The 19,370-nt window shown below is 54.9% G+C and overlaps 1 protein-coding gene across 1 annotated transcript in view; it reads right to left on the minus strand.

Moving 5' to 3' along the window:
* Window positions 1-2,138: 2,138 nt before the first annotated feature.
* The window catches only part of ERI3 (ERI1 exoribonuclease family member 3), a 93,253-nt gene continuing 76,021 nt past the window's right edge, over window positions 2,139-19,370 (minus strand). The window contains exon 6 of the mRNA XM_085311738.1: window positions 2,139-2,246. Coding sequence (XP_085167864.1) covers window positions 2,139-2,246 — 108 coding nt within the window. The remainder of the gene's footprint in view (window positions 2,247-19,370) is intronic.

Here is a 19,370-nt window from a genome sequence, read left to right on the forward strand (position 1 = left end):
CCCTCCCACCGTGCCCGAGCTGGCAGGCGGCAGAAGCTGCTCTCCCTGGCYGCGCTGGCTGCCGCATAACGAGCTGTGCCTCCAGCTCACTTTTGGGGTGTTAAAGCCACCAGGCACTGGGTGCCAACYGGCTGCCATCTCTGCAGGCAGGCAGAGGATCGCAGAGCCCCGGGGCAGACCCAGCTCGACCCGAGCAGCCAGGAGGCTGCAACACCCCGGGCACGAGCATGTTGCCGGTGCTGTCAGGGCCGCAGAGGCCTTCACGCTGCTGGACTGACACTCCTTCGYGGCACCTATGTATATATATCACTTCCCAGCAGAGTTTGAAAAGAAGAGGAGGGGAGGTGGGTTTGCTGCTGGGACAGAGGGTTAGGCACCGGGCTGCGAGAAGGGAGCTTGGCTGCCGGCGCTYGCCACGCCGCTCGCCTGCGGCAGCCCGCCTGCGGCTCGCGCTGCCCGGGGAGCGGTCGGGAGGGCTCCCCCAGAGAGGCGTTCGGCAGAACCGAAGAAGCAAAATCCTCCTAAAGGAATGGAGCAGCGGGGGATGTGAACAGCATCTCTCTGACCTCGGACAGGCAGAAAGACACCCTTGCAAGCCGACAGCACTGAGATAACCACAGGCAGAAACCAAGAGCAGACTGCAGAGGTGTGGGAAGCTTTGCCAGAGCAAGAGGTAACAGCAACAGAGAGCTCTCGCCATAAATAAAGTGAGGGAAGAGGCACGAAACAAGCCTGCCCAGCCCAGGGGTTCCCTAAGAACAGCCCAAACTCCCCGAGTAGGACATATACACAACTCCCTTGGTCCTGGCTCCCTCCCTGTGATCCCCCCAACACAGCACACAAGCAAGACAAGCCTGCTCCCAGGCATGGAAGCAAATTTTAATGCTATCTCTGTCAATAATGCAACCAGATCCATAGTTCAAAAGGAGCTTGCTAATTAAAAGCTGGTGAGCTTTAAATAATTCATCCTCTTAACTTGGATTGATTGGAGAGTTTAATGGTTAGAGTCTTGAAACAATATTAAACAGCTTCCTCGAGGCCCAGATAGCAGGTGACTTTTCCAAGTAAATCTTACCTTCTTGCAAACTTAAATGCTCACAAGTGACAGCGGAAAAAGAGCTAGGAGGCAGGGGGAACACCTGGCTCCTGATCTCAAAGAAGTGATCCAACGCCCCATGGAGAAACAAGGCAGGCAGGAGAGATGCAGCCCTCTGAGTTACAGCCCTGCACACATCCCAGAGAATCTGGGCTAGGTCTCCAGTGTGCCCACACAGAGCTGGGCCACCACAGGTGGCCAGCTGGGCCACCTCAGCTCTGTGCCTCCACCATTAATCAGCAGGCAGATTCCCAGCCTCAGTGTCCCAGGCTAGGTCTCCCTCTTCATGTTACTGTGATCTCTAGTGTGAAGGAACAAGGGGAAACATGGAGCTGTGCCAGTATGCACAGTGGTCGCAGTTGTTTACCTTTGAGCAGGCAGTGGGACCACGAAACTCACCACGTGTGAGCAAACCAGAAGACGGCTCAGTTCTCCAGCCGGGGCCATGCATCCTCACTCTACAGAGTGAGCTTGCCAGCTCCCAAAGCTGCTCTATCCAGCAGCACTGGACACACAGGAGGCTCCGTTCCAAGGACGAATGCAGCATCCAAAGCAGCTGGAGTACTAGCCCAGAGYGCTGGCACTGCCCATGCCCATGCCCAACCCCAGCCTGAGCACTGCCAAGGAGAAGGGCAACCCCTGATCAGAAGAATGTGCAAGAAGGAGGCCAAGAGCTGGGACTTGCTCTCCAGCCATCTCCATTCTGGCTGGGGTATGGGTGCTGCAGGTGTGCGGCAGGCATGGGTCCAGGCACACGTTTGTCACACGTGCCCTGGTGGACACAGAGGCCTGGAGATAAGCCACAGCCTGGCAAAAAGATGCCACCTCTGGGAGTGACAGGGAAGTTAACAAGAGGTCAGGGATACGCAGCCCAGACCAAAGTGGACACAAATCTTGCCCGCCCTTCCCCTCCACCAGCCAGAGACCCCACAACCCTTTGGCTGGCTCTCACCACCCCACCTCAGACCAGCTCTCGGAGCCGAGGCACATCCCGAGCACGCTGGCRCAGCAGTCGCAGGGGAGGGCAGGGYGCAGGGCCGCGTCACTCACCTATCCCGCTGTGAGGCCTCCCTATGTGCTGTAGGTTCAGTCCTTTGTTCATGTCTAAGAGCCCGTTCTTTGGCCAACTCCCCATGGCAAAGCTGTACGCCTGGAAGAGAGAAGCAGAGGGTGAGACCATCACGCAGCTCACACGTGGACACGCTTGGAGGAGCACTCTGCTGCTGGAAGCTGCCTGTGCTCGCCCAGGCCTGGCTGCTCCTCCAGGCACATGTGGCATCCAAATTCAATATATTYAATACAGACTGGCACATCACCTTCACAGCCCTGCAGAGCAGCCTCTGGTCTACCACAATCCCACACCATGTGAGCACCCAACACTGCTCTGGGCTGGCTCACCCCGTCACAGCAGACCTGTCTCCTCRGGTGCTACCCTCCTACCTCCTGCTGTGAGCAGCAGCTTGCATCTAGCAGGGGTATGACCAGGAGGAGCTACCAGCTAGGAGCAGGAGAAAAGCAGTGGACAACTGCCAACAACTCGCAGCAGAGCTGTGCCCTCCTACACCTTGTAACCGCCTGGGCAGCGTGCTGGTTCAGSAAAAAGCAAGGCCACCTTTCCTGGCCTTGGCCGGGTGCAAACCAGGGGCAGAGAGCTCATCCTGGGGCTGCTCCAGCACCATTCTGCCTGCCCTCCTGCCTCACCAAGGCCAGGGTGGCCAGAGCTGCACGGGACGGCTCAGGTCAGCAGCAGGAGTCACAGGGATGTGAGAACCTAGACTGGCAAGCCTGCAGCTGCTTCCCCTCTGGCAACCACGGCACTCCCAGTCTCCCATCTCCTCTCTGCTGACAGAGTCCCAGTCCACAAAATTGCCTTGCAACCCCCGCAACCACTCTGGGCTCACCATCACTGGGAGAAACCCTACTAGGACATGCTGGTGCTACCCCACGGCTCAGAGCCTGGCCAGAGGGGGCCTGCCCCACGCCCATGGCATCATACGGCAGGAGCGACGGGCAGTGAGACACCTGAGCAGCAAAAACCCACAGGACAATGCAAATCCGAAGGCAGCCAGGCCTCTGTGTCATACACATGTCTGTAATTACGGTCTGACAGCCCCATATCTTCTTCATCTGGAGGAATTAAGCTTACCGCYGCATTGTGAGCAGTAAGACTGGCGCGTGGGCTTAGCGCTGCTCACGGTGGCACTATCTCTGCTGCCGTGAGGACCATTGTCCACAGATGAGATCAGGTCAATCCAGCAGCGCGTATCTCTCTCCTGCAGCGGGGATCATCGCTAACTGCGGCCACAATGCTGCAGGCCATCACCACCACCCTCTGTGCTGCTAGCGGCGATAGCCAAGGAGAGTGGGGTTGAAAATGTCTGGGGAGGTGCCACCTGCGGTGGGAACGGGGCCGAACTGGGAGAGCGGCAGGCTGGCAATGGTGGCCTCAGCCAGAGGCAAGCTGCTTGGGACAGCTGGAGAGCAAAGGAGCTCCTCATGCCGACACGGGCCACCCCTGCCGCAGGCTGCGACCAGGGGCTGCTGCCACGTGCCAGTGCGGCTGCCAGCCCCTCTGCCTGGCTACCTGCTGCTCTGCTGGCGGCGGGCACAGCCAGCCCCTCTCCGCAGCCCCACTGCTGGCCRTCCCCAGGGAGCTGTGGGTTTGGGGGAGGTAATTTATTACTGGTCTGTGTAACCATTTATGCTGCTTTGTTACTCCTGCCTTAGCAAAACAGAGGGCTCCACAGATAATTAATAGACAGCATTGCTAATCCTATTGGGAGATGATTAGCAATTAAAACTCCTAATTAAGTCTATGCATAATTCACTGAAATTACACTTTGTGTACACAACAGGGAGGTTTCCTTTGCCTTCAACAAACACGCGCTGATATCTTCATCGCTGACGAGATTCCCTGCAGCCTGAATCCCAGGCGGTCGSCCGGGAGCAGGGGGAGCCAAGGGTGCGGGTGCCGGATGGGCCCCTGGCACCCGTCTGCCAGGCAGCCRGGGTGAAGGCTGCAGCAGCTCTGTGTGTGGCTCCCTCTCCTGGGCTCCGGCCCAAAGAGCAAGCCCAGGCACAGCTGGCGACGGCCCGGGYGCTCAGCACCAGCCGATGCAGGCCCAGGTTTGCCGGCAGCGTCTTTGGGAAGGGCYGTCCCCGCATGCCTGGGGAGCAGACGCATCGGACAGCAAGGGAGCAGGGCGCAGCCCCCAGGCTCTGAGCTACCCCACTGCAGCGCTTGCAGACTGCCTGCCCGGCGCTGGGCCTGTCCTCTGACTCCTGCCAGAAGGGTGGCAGGAACCAGGAAAGTCATGGGGGCAGCTCTGGGAAGCTCGGGACACGGGCCATTCCAGTCTGCTTTCTCCAGCCACCAAGGCTGAATTAAAACCCAACAACTGAACCAGCAACGCTGGGGAGAACCCCCCCTGGTTCTGCCAGCCGTCCTGCTGCTCAGCTCCTGCGCCGTGCTGGGTACCCACTRGGTGCAAAGCAGCCCAAGGCCTGGCACAGGGGCGGGAGAGCTGCTGGGGCCACCAGCACCTGCGGCAGCRATGCTCAGCCAAGAGGTCTGGGACCAACTGCCCTGCCTGCAGCTGCAAGGYGACGGCCAGCCCGGAGGCCTGGGCAGACAGCACGGCCCAAAAACGTGCCAGAGACCTGCACAACTGGACCGAGCACAGCACGCGGGAGCCGGAGGGCAGCCGAGCGGCGCGAGGTGGCGCAGCCCATCCCTCCAGCAACTGAGCCTCAGCTCAAGACTGGCCCCACACCGCTTAAAACCTGGGTTCGACCACCGCTCTGCACTGGGCTCCCGGCCCCGAGCCCCAGGGAGAGGCACGGGGCAGCCCGGGAAGGCAGRCAGCCCGTGCCATGGGCCATGGCCTTCCGGATCCGCATCGGGCCCTCTTTTGCATGGCATTTTGCTTTGCTAATCAAGGTCATTTGGTACAGCTGCAATACCTGAGCAAACTAGCTAAGCAGCCACTGTGGAAGTTGCCCTGACCACTGAAGGTCAAGTGTGCACTTATGCATATTCAAAGCTGTCTGCAGGATCGATTGGGTTTTAATTGTTTTTCCTGGGGTTTTGGAAGGAAGTGCCAGGGGCATTGATCAGTCCCCGACGAGGCCGCTCACACTTCAGGGCTTGCAGAGACTGTCACGTTGGTGCAGGCAGATGGAAATGAGGGGCGCAAAAAGGCACAGAACAAAACAGGCCACCAGAGAAGCAAGCACCCAGTCTGCAGGGAGCAGCGCCYGTCTGGAGGGGAGGAGCGCCGAGATGTGAGAGTGGCGGCTTGTATCTGAAAATAAAGTTTTTTAATTAAAATTGGCAATTCTGAGCCGCCTGCCGGCAGCAGCCRCACAATCAAGAGCGAGGAGCTTTACTGTTTAATATTTAAACATAACGTTTAATCTTTAAACAGGAAAGTTCTTCTTCTGACTGTTAAAGCAAGATAGGAAGTGCCCGGCGTTCCCCGGCACAGGGCTCCCCAGGCGGCAGGGTCGGAGGTGCCCGCAGCCGCGCCGCGGGGCCGGCACGTTCAGGGTTCAGCACTTACCCCCGCAGAAAAGCGTGAGAAAATCTGATGCAGCCCGGGTCACTCGGAAACCGAAGGGTTTTAAAAAAAATGCCACGCGACCCGTTTCACCAGGGAACAGTGATTTGTCCCTCCCTCTGACTTCAGCCCTGCGCTGCAGGCACTGGGCTGCTCCCTTCCAGGTGAAACACCAGCGGGAGAAGAGGACCCTGTGGCACTTGCTTTTTGTCTACATCCTAATTGCTAAAAATGTAGGCATCTTTTTAAAAACTATTTTAAAATACTCTTGGTCAAAATTCTGAATTACAGACAAGCATAACAATGCTTGTCTGCTAAAAACTAGCAAAATTGTTTTTCCAAAATGATTTTCAAGCTGCTTGAACACGCTTACTTCCATCCATACCAGCTCTTAGAAAGGTCTCCCTTTTCCTGTTTTTGTTTGTAATTCTATGAAGCCTGCACTTACCTCCCTGCCAATACTCCTCTGAAGTCAGATTATTATTAATTATATTTATTTGCTTGCACAATCCCATCGGCACACGCAGCGGTTCACAGAMAAGTACTACCCCAGTTCCCCAATGCAGGGATCTCAAATCAAAGGTAAGCAGATCCTCCTGCGATAAATGAGCACTGGCAGCAGCGGGAGATTAGGAAACATACTGTACTTTCATGCATATAGGCAACACCACAGATAATCCACACCCTGTCAGAAGTACCAGTATGGGAGGCAAGTCCTTAGGTAACCTGTACCTTGGGTAACCTGCAGAAAACCCGAGGCAGGRGGAATCAGCAGGGGAGAAGACACAGGCACAGGAGCCGGGGGCCGAGCGATGCCGGGGGCCAACGTGCCCTGCTTTATCCAGACGGTCACGCAGCCTGCGCTGCTGCAGCGTCACAGCACCCGGCGTTAGCCCCATGCAAAAGCAAAGAGGAGACGTTGCAGCGGGTGCAGACGCTGGCTGGGGCACGAGGCAGCGCCCGGCTGCTGGCCCCCCTGGACCCCACTGTCGCACAAAACACCCGGCCGGAGAGGCAGGGGCACAGCTCGCCGCCGGAGAGAGAAACAGCTCCGAGGAAAAGCCCGGACGGCACCTGCCGCAGGCTGCAAAAGCCAGAGGYAGCACAGCGGCAATTCGACCACCAAGCTGCACTGCCTGCCGGGCCCCGGGGAGCAGGCGCTTGTTTGGGTTACACYGCTGCAGTTTATAAGCAGCACAGTTGCAGAGGAGATGTTTCAGGGGATCAGAAAATTCCCAGAACTGGAACTTGTCAAGCTGATGTATTGATCTAAGTGGACTGAATAATGCTCCATCATTTATTTATGGAGAAGCGCCCGGCACACTTCACAAAATCTGGGGTTTGGCAGTCACATTAAGGCAAGATTTAACATCTCGCATCATGCAAACAGGGCATTTGTGCAAAGGTCAGGATGCGCCCTTACACGGGAGCCTCACAAACTCCTCCTGCGCTCCCACGCGCTCCCTCCAGCAGGAAGGGGCTGGCGTATCGCTCGGGGAGGCTGCAGGACCTGTTCCGCCAGCCCCCAGCCCCTCTGCRCTAAAGCTGCCGCAGAAAGAACTGCACCGTCTTGGGTGCAAATCCACCTGAGCGGCCTCAGCCCGGAGGCCACGCAGCTCGCGGTTTGGGGCCTTCCGCTTAAGGGAAGGAGGGGAGAGGGGCCCCGTGCACTGCGATGGCACCAGGGTGTCTCGTGGTCCCTCCGGCTCCTGCCGCTGCAGAGCGGGAGCCCTGGGCAGAGGCACGGCGTGCAGCCGTGGCGCCACGCACGAGCCGTGAGAGTATTAATTTGAACATTAATATGGACACTTTCAGACAGGGAGAAAATATTCCTTTTTGGAAAAATCCTTCCAGGAGTGAAGGTGTGCAGTGATGTGGAAAAAGGCTGAAGGGTGGTGTTAAGGAATAAAAAACGACATTTTCCGGTTAAAGTTTTGGTYAGAAATCTTCAAAAGAAAAACTATGTCTGAGAAAAAACCATTCCTAAACAGAAAAAAAGCAGCGGTGAAATTTCCCCCGCTGTTCTCCCTCCGGACCGCTTCTCGCCCGGCTTTGAAAGCGGCGGGAGCAGGATGGGCTCCCCCGGGCTCAGGCCTCACGCAGCAGCCTGCGGATTGGAGCTGACCCCGGTGACATTTTCGCAACGGAGAAAATGACTTCCCGACAGCAAAGGTATCTTCTTCCTCTTGTCATGTCAACCGTGTGCTGCATACGCCCAAAATAAGCATTTCCCTCCACTCACCTCATTCAGCTGCTTCCGTGACGAGGTGTCAAGGTTTTCTATTAGTTCGTACGCTGGCAGGAAGAAAGAGGTCATGTCTACGACTAAGTGGGCTTTTAAACACAGCTCAAAATGTTTTCAGCAAAACCCAATAACTGTAGGGTTTTGGGGCTGGCGTTGTCTCTGGCGCAGTCTCTGCACAGCACCCAGTACAACAAGGTTCCCAGTGCAATCCTCCGACACCCTATTTAACTGGGAGCAATTTAAAGCCCAGCGCGAGGACGGGAACTAGACGCTTCTTGCCGGCATTTCTTGCCTYGCGAACTTTCCAACACCGCGCAAGRCRCCGGCAAACCGAATGCCGCCRCGGGCCCGACCCCACGGGCCAGTTCTCCGGCAGCACGGCTGCTGCGCTGAGGCCAGCTGCGTTCGGGCAAGAGGCAGGCAGCGARCAAGCGGGTGCTCCAACCGCGGGCCGGCAACGCCGCTCCGCCGAAGGAYGCTCGCCCGCCTGGACGGGGGCGCAAAGCCCTCGTCTGCCGGTCCCGGCAGCATCCGGCGCGCGGGCGCAGGCCCAGCGACCCTCGCCGGCTGTCGTGAGGCAGGAATTTCCCCCGCTGCCCGCARACCCAGGTAGAACTTGTCCCTTTTAAGCAGTTTAGTCAGAAGTGCTGCTGCATTCACAGCTTTTCAAGTATTTTTAAATCACTTACAAAAGCAGGATTAAACGATCAGGAATTCCAYTTAATAGGACAAATAAAGAAATAACAATCTACTCCATCAGCCCTGCAAAAGGCAGGTTCGATTTAAAAAAAATAAAAAAATAAGTATAAAAGAGGAAGAGAAAAAAGGAGAGGGGGTGGGAAAAAAAGGATAATGTGTGTTTACTCAAGCAAAGAAAAAAATATTTAAGTGATGTAGGGGAGAAGATTGCAGTAACTAGTGAAGAATAACATCGTCTGCTTTGCTGTCAAATCACACAAGAATTTCAGTAATAGATTCTCATTCTGACACTCAATTCAATTCGAAGGTGATCCTGCTTTATCCCAACACATCAAATATTAAACACTCGTATTAGCCAGGGTGCCGTCGCCTTTCCCGGCTTAGACGCRGCAGGAAGCTTTTCCCCCTACTTTCTCTCACTCACTATAATATTCTCAATGTTATCTAAACATGCCTTCATACACTGGGGTTCCTTATCAATCCCATTTGGGGAGGGAGGGGGGTACTTAAAATGGTATTAGTTGGGGGGGCTTTTATTATTATTATTTCCAAAGCTTTTCAATTTTGTGAGGAAAAAGCTTAGCAAAAAAAAAAATAAAAAGGAAGGAGGGAGGGGAGGCAGCAAGAGAGGGAGACGGAGCGCGAGAGCGAGAGAAAGTATAAGAAAGGGAAAAGCAGCCAGCAGCTCTTGTTTGACTGATGCCTTTCAACAAGGGCAGTCTAGCTTGTCAAAGCCCGGGCTCGAGATGAATTGGCATATCTATTCAGCCTGCCTCTGGATGTCATGCAATACAGTTTCATATTCCCAGATAAGGCATGATAAGCAATTGCTGCCCTGACACCAACTCCATCCATCCCTGCCTCTCCGTACACGCGGCTGGGTGTATTACAGATCTCTGTTGTGCCGCTAATAAGAGGCATTTAATTTTCACAAATGCAGCAGCAAGAGGGACCTCCAGAYTGACCAGGTAAAGCCCCCCAAACAGCATTAAAACTGTCAGCATTTAATTACTGTCCCTCGGTGYACCCTGAACACTGGTGAGCGGCACTAGGTGCACACGAGAAGTTCTGCTCTATGTGGCACACGCCACACGGGGCTGAAGTCTCAGATTAAACATCTGTGCTAATAATTAAGGCGGGGGGGTTGACAAGAGCAGAGGGTTTTTGTCCTCTGCCAAATAAATCTATGGCACTGCTCAGCATGAGGTGATTAGGCTGAAGTTTGGACACGGGAGGACATATGAGGAGATGCGGCCAGGCACGGCATGCTCCTCTCTGCAGCACATATCCCACGAGAGCGGCAGAGGGAAGAAGCGGGGCTAATACACCAGGCCACATGGAGGATGCTAGGTCCAGCCCTGCGTACGCCTAAGCACTTGTAAACTCATTAATCCCGCTGCCATCCCCAGCACTGCACCCTGCAGCAGAAGGACGAGATCTGGAGACAGTCCCGCCGTTCCTGCTGGAAATGTTCAGAAAGAGATGCTAGGGAAAATGGGAATTCTGGGCAGACCTACCTCTGCCTGGCCCTGGCGTGTGCTCGGGCTCACCCTGTCCTTCCTGCCAGAGCAGATCTCCCTCCGTACGTGGCCTGGACGGAGGTCTGGGGTATTGAGGGCTCTTCTCATGGGCCCCCTGCATGCCAGGGATTCTCCCTTGTAACCTGCAAGCACCACCTTAATATAAGGGGAATTTCTCCCTGCTCCCCCTCCCCCCCGCCTCTGGTCCTACCAAAGGTACACAACAAATTTTGGTAGGATCTGCAATACTAGAAGCTTGTATTTCCTGCTAGCTTATTCACCTCTCCTTAGTGAGGAAAAGGAAGGCTTACAAGCGTAAGTTTAAATGCAGGTTTTGAAATGGGCAGCCTCTGGCCCCACGGAGCGGTGCCACACCGCATCGGGGACCGCGGTTACTTACAGGCATCTCACTAAACCYGCCTGGCTGTCTTGCTGGGATGCCCAGGCTGGCGTGCTGCCCTCTTCCTGCGATGGCCTTCAACGGCTCCCTAGAAAACAGCGCTGCAGAGCCAGCTCTCCCCCCGTCCYGGCAGAGCGAGGGCAGCCCCTGATACACAGGGACCCTGCCAGCCCTCCCCAGGCTAGCCTTCGGCAAGCCCGGCCTACCTCCGCCTCGGTCCGTCTGYAAAGCTTTGGGCTAAATGAGCCACCTCTTTCTGCATCACACCCGGCAGTGAATTAAACAAGTAAAAATATGAACGGCTCTGTTTTTGGAAAAGTCAGCAGTGACCTGCAAGGCAGAGAGCTCGCAGGGAGCTGCCTGGCTCTGCCCACCTTTGTGCACTGCTTTAGAGGCGAGATAACCTACAGCCCCTGGGAGGAGTAGATACCCCCCGAGAGGACAGGCCAAGCTGAAGGGAAAGCAGTAAGGTACCAGGTACGATGCAGATGACGCAGACTAACCCTGTGTGCTTTCTCCTTAATAAAACGAGCAGACCATGCCATCACATCTGCATGCAGAGCGCACACACGCCATGCACACACACTGAAACTGATGCAAGAGAAACACCACGACGTATCATTACTTGTATTGCAGCACTGCCTACAGACGTAACCTGAGACTGGGGAACCCTGTGCTGGGGTTTGAAACTACTCTGGGAAAGGCAGCTCCTGCCCGAATAACCTGCAGTGTGAGCAGGTAAGACATACGCACCTTTCACAAAGGGAAACGGAGGCATGCGATGGTCCCCTGCCAGGTCCTCCTTCCCACCAAGACACACGCCTGAGCAGCCTCGGTCTGCCATTCTCCTGGGTCTATCTCAAGTAAGACACGGCTGCGTCAAAATTTCTCTTAACTTCAGGACTGCCAGGACAGACCCTACAAGCAGCTACAGTCTTTCTCCAGGATACACCTTGGTGCTTCAAAGCCCTGTAGCCCCACTCTGCAAAGRGGAAAAGGCCCCATGAGCCCTGCAGGATTAGCACACGCTGGGGCTTATGCAACAACAGAAACACATTGCTGTGCCTAACTSCGGGGTGTCAAAGTGCCAAGCAGTTTAGGCTTCACATTTCCGTGTGTTTGAACAAGAACCGTCTCTGCCTCGCTCCCAGGCTAAGGATTATCCTGGATAAAATGTTCTCGACTTCTGTGTGCTCTGAGGCTGGTGRCACACTAGGTTAATGCCGCGGAGACCTGGGTCCAAGCCCTCGTTTTGGACACAAGGGAAACAAAGCTACAGGTCYGAGTCCCTGGAGGGCTGAGGAATCGAGCCGCGGCGTGCATGAAGYGCTCCCCTGGCTGCCGCTCGGCCGACGTTGGCCGAGGAGAGGGGAAAAGCAGAGCCACGAGCAGTACCCAGAAAGCGGGTCCTGAGCCAAGGCTCCCTGGCAGGAGCAGGGGGTCTGGGGCTTAGGGTCAGTGGGCTCTGCTGCGCTGCGTGGGGGAGCCCGGGGCTGCTGCGCAGAAAAGGGGCTACGCTGCACTGAGGATACCTGCCCTGCGCCTTCCCGGTTCAGAGGCAAGCAGCCCTTTCCTTGCACCAGTCCCAGGCTCACGTCTGTTTGAACACGGCTYCCTTCTCGCTGCGCCCCAGCATTTCCAGTTGCACTGCGGGGCGATTTAGACCCAGGCTGGGTTACACTGATTTGTGGAATCAGCTCAAAACACTGCTTCCAATGTTAAGATACGCAAGCAGCTTCCAATTAGCTCCTGAAAGGCAGAGACACAACGAGTGTGGCAGACAGCTACTAGGGAGTAACCACGTGCAGCTGATATACCCTTCCAGTCCTGGGAAGGACTAGCTCGCATCCTGCGGGAATATCCCCTGAGGACCAGCCATGGCCCCTGTGGGGCCAATTCAACCAGCAAAGCAGCATCGGGCCCTTCCCCACTGCATCACCGAGGCAGGCAGGGGGGAAAGACCACATGAAGGAAAACCCACAAATGCACATTACAGACTGTCCTCCCACAGCCACGCTTTCCTGCCTAGGCTGGCGAGAAAGGACGGGTTGAATTCTCCACGGCTCCTCCCGAGGAAACGGGAAGTCAACGGGAGGATGCCTCTAGCGATGCTGGAGAAGATCGCCGTCAGCCCCCGGGACCACGAGCACAGCCAGCGGCACGACCGGCCGCAGCGCGTCGGCCGCTCCGCGGAGCTAAGGCGCCGGGGCGCTGGGGAGGCGGACACGGCTCCCCCGACGAGGATTTCGCTGGAGACTACAACCACCGAAGCGAGCTGCAATGTTGCCGTACTACGTGAAGCTGGGTTACAGTGTCCACTGACGCTGCCTCCTTCCCCTCATCCATCCGATGGTGGCTGCGACACTCAACCGTGCCCCGCGCCCCCCAGCACGCACCCCCAGGCCCTTCCGCACCGAAGCCGGCCCCAGGCTCCCCGTTAAAACGTTCAAGCCTTCCTCAAGGGGGTGTTTTCCCCCCTCGATTTCTATTTTCACACACGCGCACGCTCGTCTCTCCCTCGCTCGCTGTTTAATTTCCGTGTGAGAGGGAAGCAGGTGCCCGCGTTCCCGTGAGCTCTCCCTTCTCTAGGTTTTTTTTCCCTTCTTGGATCCTGCCCCATTAGTTTAGTGCCCAGCCATCTGCGACGTCTCCTGTAATGCTGTCCCCCTTGTGTACCAGGGAGCTTTTCCATTAGCGCCTTTAATATTCTGACACCTTAGCACAGGCTGCTATTACATTCAAACACTGATCGCCCTGTGAAATTACATCGCAGGGCTTGCTAAAATGGAATTGTGTATAATCAGGCTCCTCCATGCACTGTCAGTCCCATCACAAATACAACGTAAAGCAGGCTTATGGATGGGCTTAGCAGCTGCTACAAGTGTATTTTTTTTTAATAGATGAAGTATCCCTTATTTAAAGCATTTCCTTAAGAAAAAAAACAGTGAAAGACAAATCAACAGCTGCTGCACTATGTTAACCATACCACCGGTCTCTTAAAAACGTGTTATTTACTAAGGTGGCTATCTGTTTATCTATATCAAACAGAGAAGGAGGGGGAGATAAAGATAGTTAAACAGACAGCCGAGGAGATATCTGCCATCGGGAAATAATAGCTAAATAAAAAGCACCATTATTTACTCCGAGAGGGGAGGAGGGACACCCCGCGTCTTCCTCCCAGYGCCGCCGCCCAGGCGTCGGCACGCGGCGGGGCGCCGCGGCTGCACGCTCGGGTTTACACGGGCAGCCCTGCTCGGGCTGCTAACGGCGCCAGAAGTGCCCCCGCGCAGCTCAGGTCCYGCGTGCGCGCTCCCCGGCGAGGCTGGGCTCCGGCGAACGGCAGCCGGCGGGTCCCCGGCCCCGGGAAGGGCCAAGCTCCAGAGCAGCAAGAGACACGAACGTGAAATCGCTCCGAAGAGGCTCCAAACGCGCTTCCGCCTAAGGAAGCGATGGATTAGAACAAAGATCTTCCAGGTGGATGCAGGAAGCGGCAGGGATGATGGGTCAGAGAAACGCGCTCCACAAGCTCCTCAGTGCTCTCCAGGTTCAAAACGCTGCCCCTCACCGTGCCCTCAGGGTTATTCTATCTGCCTGCTGTGAGGCACGACGGCGCATTGCCTAACGGGAGAGCTCTCCAGAGGCCCTGGGACCCTTCCAGCATCTCTCCGAAAAGCACCCGCAGGAATGACGAGATCGCGGTTCRTTTCCACACACCTTGAGAGAGTCAGTTTGGATCAAACATGCTGGAAGTAGTTGGAGCACATCTACRGAACTTGTCCTCCCCTCCCAGCACAGTCCGTTGTCACTACTGTAACCGGCTGGGAAAGAGAGCATCTGCCCCACTGAAACGCCAGTGCTTTCACATTTCATTGTATCCTAAATCAGGATAAAAAAGCCAAAATATTGTATCATTTCACTGCATGGGAACAGTTCTGCTTGGGAACTACAGAAGTAAATCCCCTGACAGAAATGCAGTCTTCTGAAAACGAGCAATCTATTCCTTCACGAAACACTGACATGACATTTTGACTCCATTTTTTCCAGTGCAAAACAAAGCCATTTATCCAGAGCGGATGTTCTACTCTCTTGCACCAAGCACAACATGTCTCAGCACCTGGCGCTACGGACGTTCTCAGAAAGGACATGCCCAGGGACTGTTCAGCTGCTGTTCAGAGACACGCTAGAAAGGACGAGGAYGAGATCGTGGAGGATAGAGGCCCATGGACAAGTTACCAAGAGAAAAGTTGAGCGAGGCACTGTACAACTGCACACTTGTTCATGCTGCAAGTGCTTCTGCTATTCACTGCCTGGCACTTTCAAGGAYGCAAGCTTGCACACTGGCAGTGAGGGAGGGAAACTGGGTGACCAGTTAGGCAGGCTTACGCCTCAGTGTCACAACCTGTTCTTGCAAACCCGTGTCAGGAGGGACGGAAAAGAAATAACAGAATGATCTTGTAGGATTTTCTCACGACTTCTTCCACTCGCTTGCTTGCACCTCTTACTACACCTCTCCTTAGGCTCTCATCCTACAATGCCTCCCACACTCTCAGGTCCCCATGTCTTCCTGGGACACATCCATGACCTTCTCCAACACCTACCTCTGCCACAATGTAGAGGATCTGGTCCATACAGGACATATCAGAGGATTAGGAAAATAGGTGCCCTACTTCCTCTCATCCTCCTCTTCCCAGACAACAGACTCTCAGGGTAAAATTGTTTTTTTTCTTATTTGGTACAGCACTCTGTGCAAAAGAGCTCTGATGCTAACTATACCTCTGGGTGTTACCACTCTGCAAGAACTGAACAAAGTAAGAGTTTCTCAGCACTCCCACAGGCTGCAAACCTGCTCAGAAGGGAGGCAGCCAGAAGAGCAAGAGAATGGCAGGTGAATACAACGCACAAGGCAGCAGCGAAAAGATCAATAAAGATTACGAGGGCAGCGGCCGTGTCCCTAGCCTGTGTCAGAGGATCTCATGGCTACAGCGAGGGAACACCACGGAAAGTTAACAAGGCACTGCTGCTCTGGTGCTGGGGGATGATACCTGTTTAATCAAAGGCAGAGTTTACACTGGATCATCTAAGTAGCAGCTCTTCCTCATGACTGTTGACTCAGGTCAGGGTTAAGACTGGGGAGGTTAAAGCAGAGACGCCTCTAAGAGCTCTGATAGATGCAAACACCAGACAAGCAGGCARCGCGATCAGGCCCAGCAAGCACAGCCAATTGGGGCAGCAGGAGACAAAATTGAGGCTCCCAGATTTGGATGGAAGAGCAAACAGAGAGAGACAGTCCAGGGGCTGGGCAGCACACTGTGAAAGGATTGATCTGAAGAGAGGTCACAAAAGCAGAGATTAAAAGGACTTGAGAGAAGGATGTGGTGAGGTCCTGTGAAGAGGTTATTAAAAGGAGGTACGGGGGGAGTAACTGCTGAGGCTGCAGCCAGGCAGGAGCAGAGGGCAGGACCCTCTACCTGGACAAGAACTGGAGCGGGCTAGATTCAACGGCTTGGCTGGTCCTTCCCTGCCGACCCTCCTATGAAATGCTATCAGGATTTGCCCAAGTACTTGCTGCTGCTGATGGAAGGTCTGACGGGAAGTTCTGGTACCAGCAGCATGTGCCCACAAACTTATTACTGAATGTGGGTGGAAGAGAGAGGCCCCTGCACAGTGGCAGCACAGAAACAGAGCGGTGGAGCTATGCAACATTCRTACCACCCCTCTCACCAGCCTTTTGCTGCCCCAAGAACTCCTGCTTTATCTGTGTTTGCTGCCTAAGTTCCTGCTATAGCTGACGGGAACAAGAAGAGGAAGGGAGAAGAAACGCATCCCAGAGAAGCTGAGCTGCAGCAAAGGACTGAAGGGCTGAGGGGTGATGGGGAGGTGCAGGGGCTGGCTAGTAAGTGCTTGGCCAGGGATAGCCTTGYTTTTCCGGGCCCCAGAGCCATGTCAGGCAGCCTACCTGCTGCCCTCTGTGGGGAGCACAGCCCCTGCCAAAGTGCCAGCGAGGAGTGAGTGGCTCGTATCAACAAGGTGTCCCAGTTAGTTCTCCACGGATTTAATTAGATCTCCACCGGAAGGACTGGAGCTAGAGAAATGCAGCCTGCYTTCTTCACTGGTTTCTCAACCTTTCCCACCTGCATCATTTTATTTTTCAGATTTCAAGTTGCAACACCTTTTTCTGTTAGGCTCAGCAGAAACTGCCCTGCTGAGGCAGGTCCTCATCAGCACAGAGCAATTATGTCTGTACACAAACACACGCACCCTGCAAACGAGCAGGGCATCCGAGCACCCCGCTCCCGGGTCAGGGAAGAAGAGCTGCCGAGGCTGCAAACTGCGCCCGCGAGGACAGAGCCAAGGGGCGCGCGGCGGCGGAGCCAGCTCCCTCGGCCCCCGCCGGGAGCGACAGCGAGGTGGCCCCGGCGCTCCGCGAGCCCGCCCGCCCTCCCCGCGCCACCCCGGAGAGCTGGCAAACGAGCTTCAAACCGGCCCGCTCCTTGTAATCGGAGTCAGTCAGTGTGTGTGTTACGCTCGAGTTGATGGCTGGTGTTAAATTCAATGCCTTGAGTATTGATTTCCTCGCACATGCAGGACTTTGTTAAAGGGTTAGCCATGAACCGAGATCAAAGCGAGGTTAACTCGTTTCTCCTAAGTGGTAGAGCAGACCTCTAGCAAAACCGGGCTCCGGGCCTCCTCCGCAGAGGATGCTCCGTGCATGTCGTTAGCTTTGCCRGTCTTCTCGAAAGCCAGATAAAGCCACAAAGCCGCCTCAAAGCAGCGAAATAAAATGATCCTGGCAATTTCCCCCGGTCCCTACAGCTATTAGTAGGGCCCGTGCGGGACAGGCAGCGTGGGCCAGCGTGCTGCTCTCCCCAGTCCCACCCGTAGCTCCCTCCCTCCCGCTCCCCTATCACAGGAAAAGAGGGGGAACGAGACCTCTGCCAGCTCCCCCCAAACAACAGGCTGCAGCTGAGGGGCTTGAGAGCRGAGAAGATCCCCCCCCAGGGGGGAATTAGGGATGTTTGAGAGCAGCAGGGTGGGAGGAAGCGGGGAAGGCACGCGGCTGCTCCCCACTTGGAAATGCTCCTTGTCACTGTGCCGCAAGGGATAAACGGGAGAAAATAAATTGCCCCTAAGAGAACCGCAACAGAAACGCACCTTGTCCATGTGCTGGGGCCTCCCGGCGTGGCTGGTGGACACCCGGAGGACACCGCGTGGGCCGAGGGGCAGAGCTCAGGAGCACTTGGCTCCGAGGAGGCTCGGTGCGCCCTCGGGGCCGCAGCTGCCGCGGTGGGCCCCAGGCAGGCACCCAGGGCGGCCCAAGCCGCCGGTAAGGACAGCAGCGCCTCCAAGCCGGATGCTGCGTAACCTGCTTTCCAAAGCCAGCACTTAGCGCCTCCGCAAAGGCAGTCACTGATGTACGTGCCCAGATAGGCAGGTACCAGTCACGTTCATGTCCTGAGTTTGTCAGTGTAGGGAATGTGCGCAGGATGATGTCAAAGCCTCCAAAGCTTCATCAGAGGAGGACCCAGGAGTGTTTGCTGTGCCATTTCCACCTCCTAGGCTTTCCTGAGGCAGCAAACACTCCCCAGAACTGAGGCCGTTCAACACACCTTGCCAGCAGAAAACATTGCCTTCCAACCCAAAAGACTTGTCCTGCTAACATCCTTCTGCTCGGGAYCTGCTGTCCAAACCAGGCACACTGCACCTTCGCTGAGAGCAGACACCGCAGTCAGCACCATTTCAACCTGTGTGACTCCTGTTTGCTTCATTTTGTTTCATGCTTTTCTTTCCGTGCCCCACACTAAGTAATTTCGATACTGATAACGTCAAGATCAGCAGATTCTGCCACGGCAGTAAGAGTTAAGTGCACAAATAAGATGCAAATAAGATAACACGGATCTGGCTTTACCTTTCTAATTTTTAAGGGGTAGAGCCAGAAGAAGAGGTATAGGAGATATCTGGAATAGTTATCATTGGTATTAATGAATGCCCAGGGGCACTAAGCAAGAAGTATCTATTTCAGATGAACATCTGCCAACAATAAAAGATAAAATTTCCAAAGCAGCTAAGGTACTTAGGAGCCTGGATTACGSCAACTTCCTGGGAGGCTCTGCTGCAGCTTCCTTGGGGCTTAAGCACCCAAGTCATTTCCAACAACAGGACTTTGGCTCYTAAGTCATGCAGGCATGACCCCCTTTCCCCTTCCAATGGCTGTTTACAGCATAGTCCAGCTTTCCAAACGAGATGTTATTCTTCAACCAGACTCACTGGCCTCCAGTGGCACCGTATCTTCCTCTCCAGAGTGGCACTATGATCAATCGCCATCTCTCCCAGAAGCCATGCAGCTTCAGCTAGTAATAACTCAGCAACGTTAGCGGTGTAATTCTCCTCATCCTACAGCACTTATAGGGAACACAGCCCCATGACAGCCAATTCTGAGGGTGAAACCTTCAGTGGGAGCTTTAATCCTGAGCATTTGAAGCTGCATTTGAAGCCACATTTGAGCAGGGTCCTTCGTTTGTGATAAACAGGTACTCCCCCACCCATTCTCCTCTACCCCAAACTCACGCCACCCCGCATTCCCCTAGCAGCTGATTTGTTTTTAAGTGAAAGGTTTATGCCAAAGTGCTTAGGGAATATCTGCTCAGTGCCCAGCATACCAAGTGCTGAAGATTTCACTTAAACTCTCAGCATCTGTGTATCTCAACTAAATTAAGCTATTTGCTATAAAAGAGCACAATGACAGTAATGGAATAATAACAGCATTAATAAAACACAACAATCCTCGAATGAGAAGCGGACGCATCAGATAGCTTCAACCAAGGGAAGAAGGCTATTTTAAAATCACATTCAA

Source organism: Rhea americana, unplaced genomic scaffold (genome assembly GCF_003343005.1).
Source record: "Rhea americana isolate MKP2758 unplaced genomic scaffold, rheAme1 scaffold_35, whole genome shotgun sequence".
Classification (NCBI taxonomy): Eukaryota; Metazoa; Chordata; class Aves; order Rheiformes; family Rheidae; genus Rhea; species Rhea americana.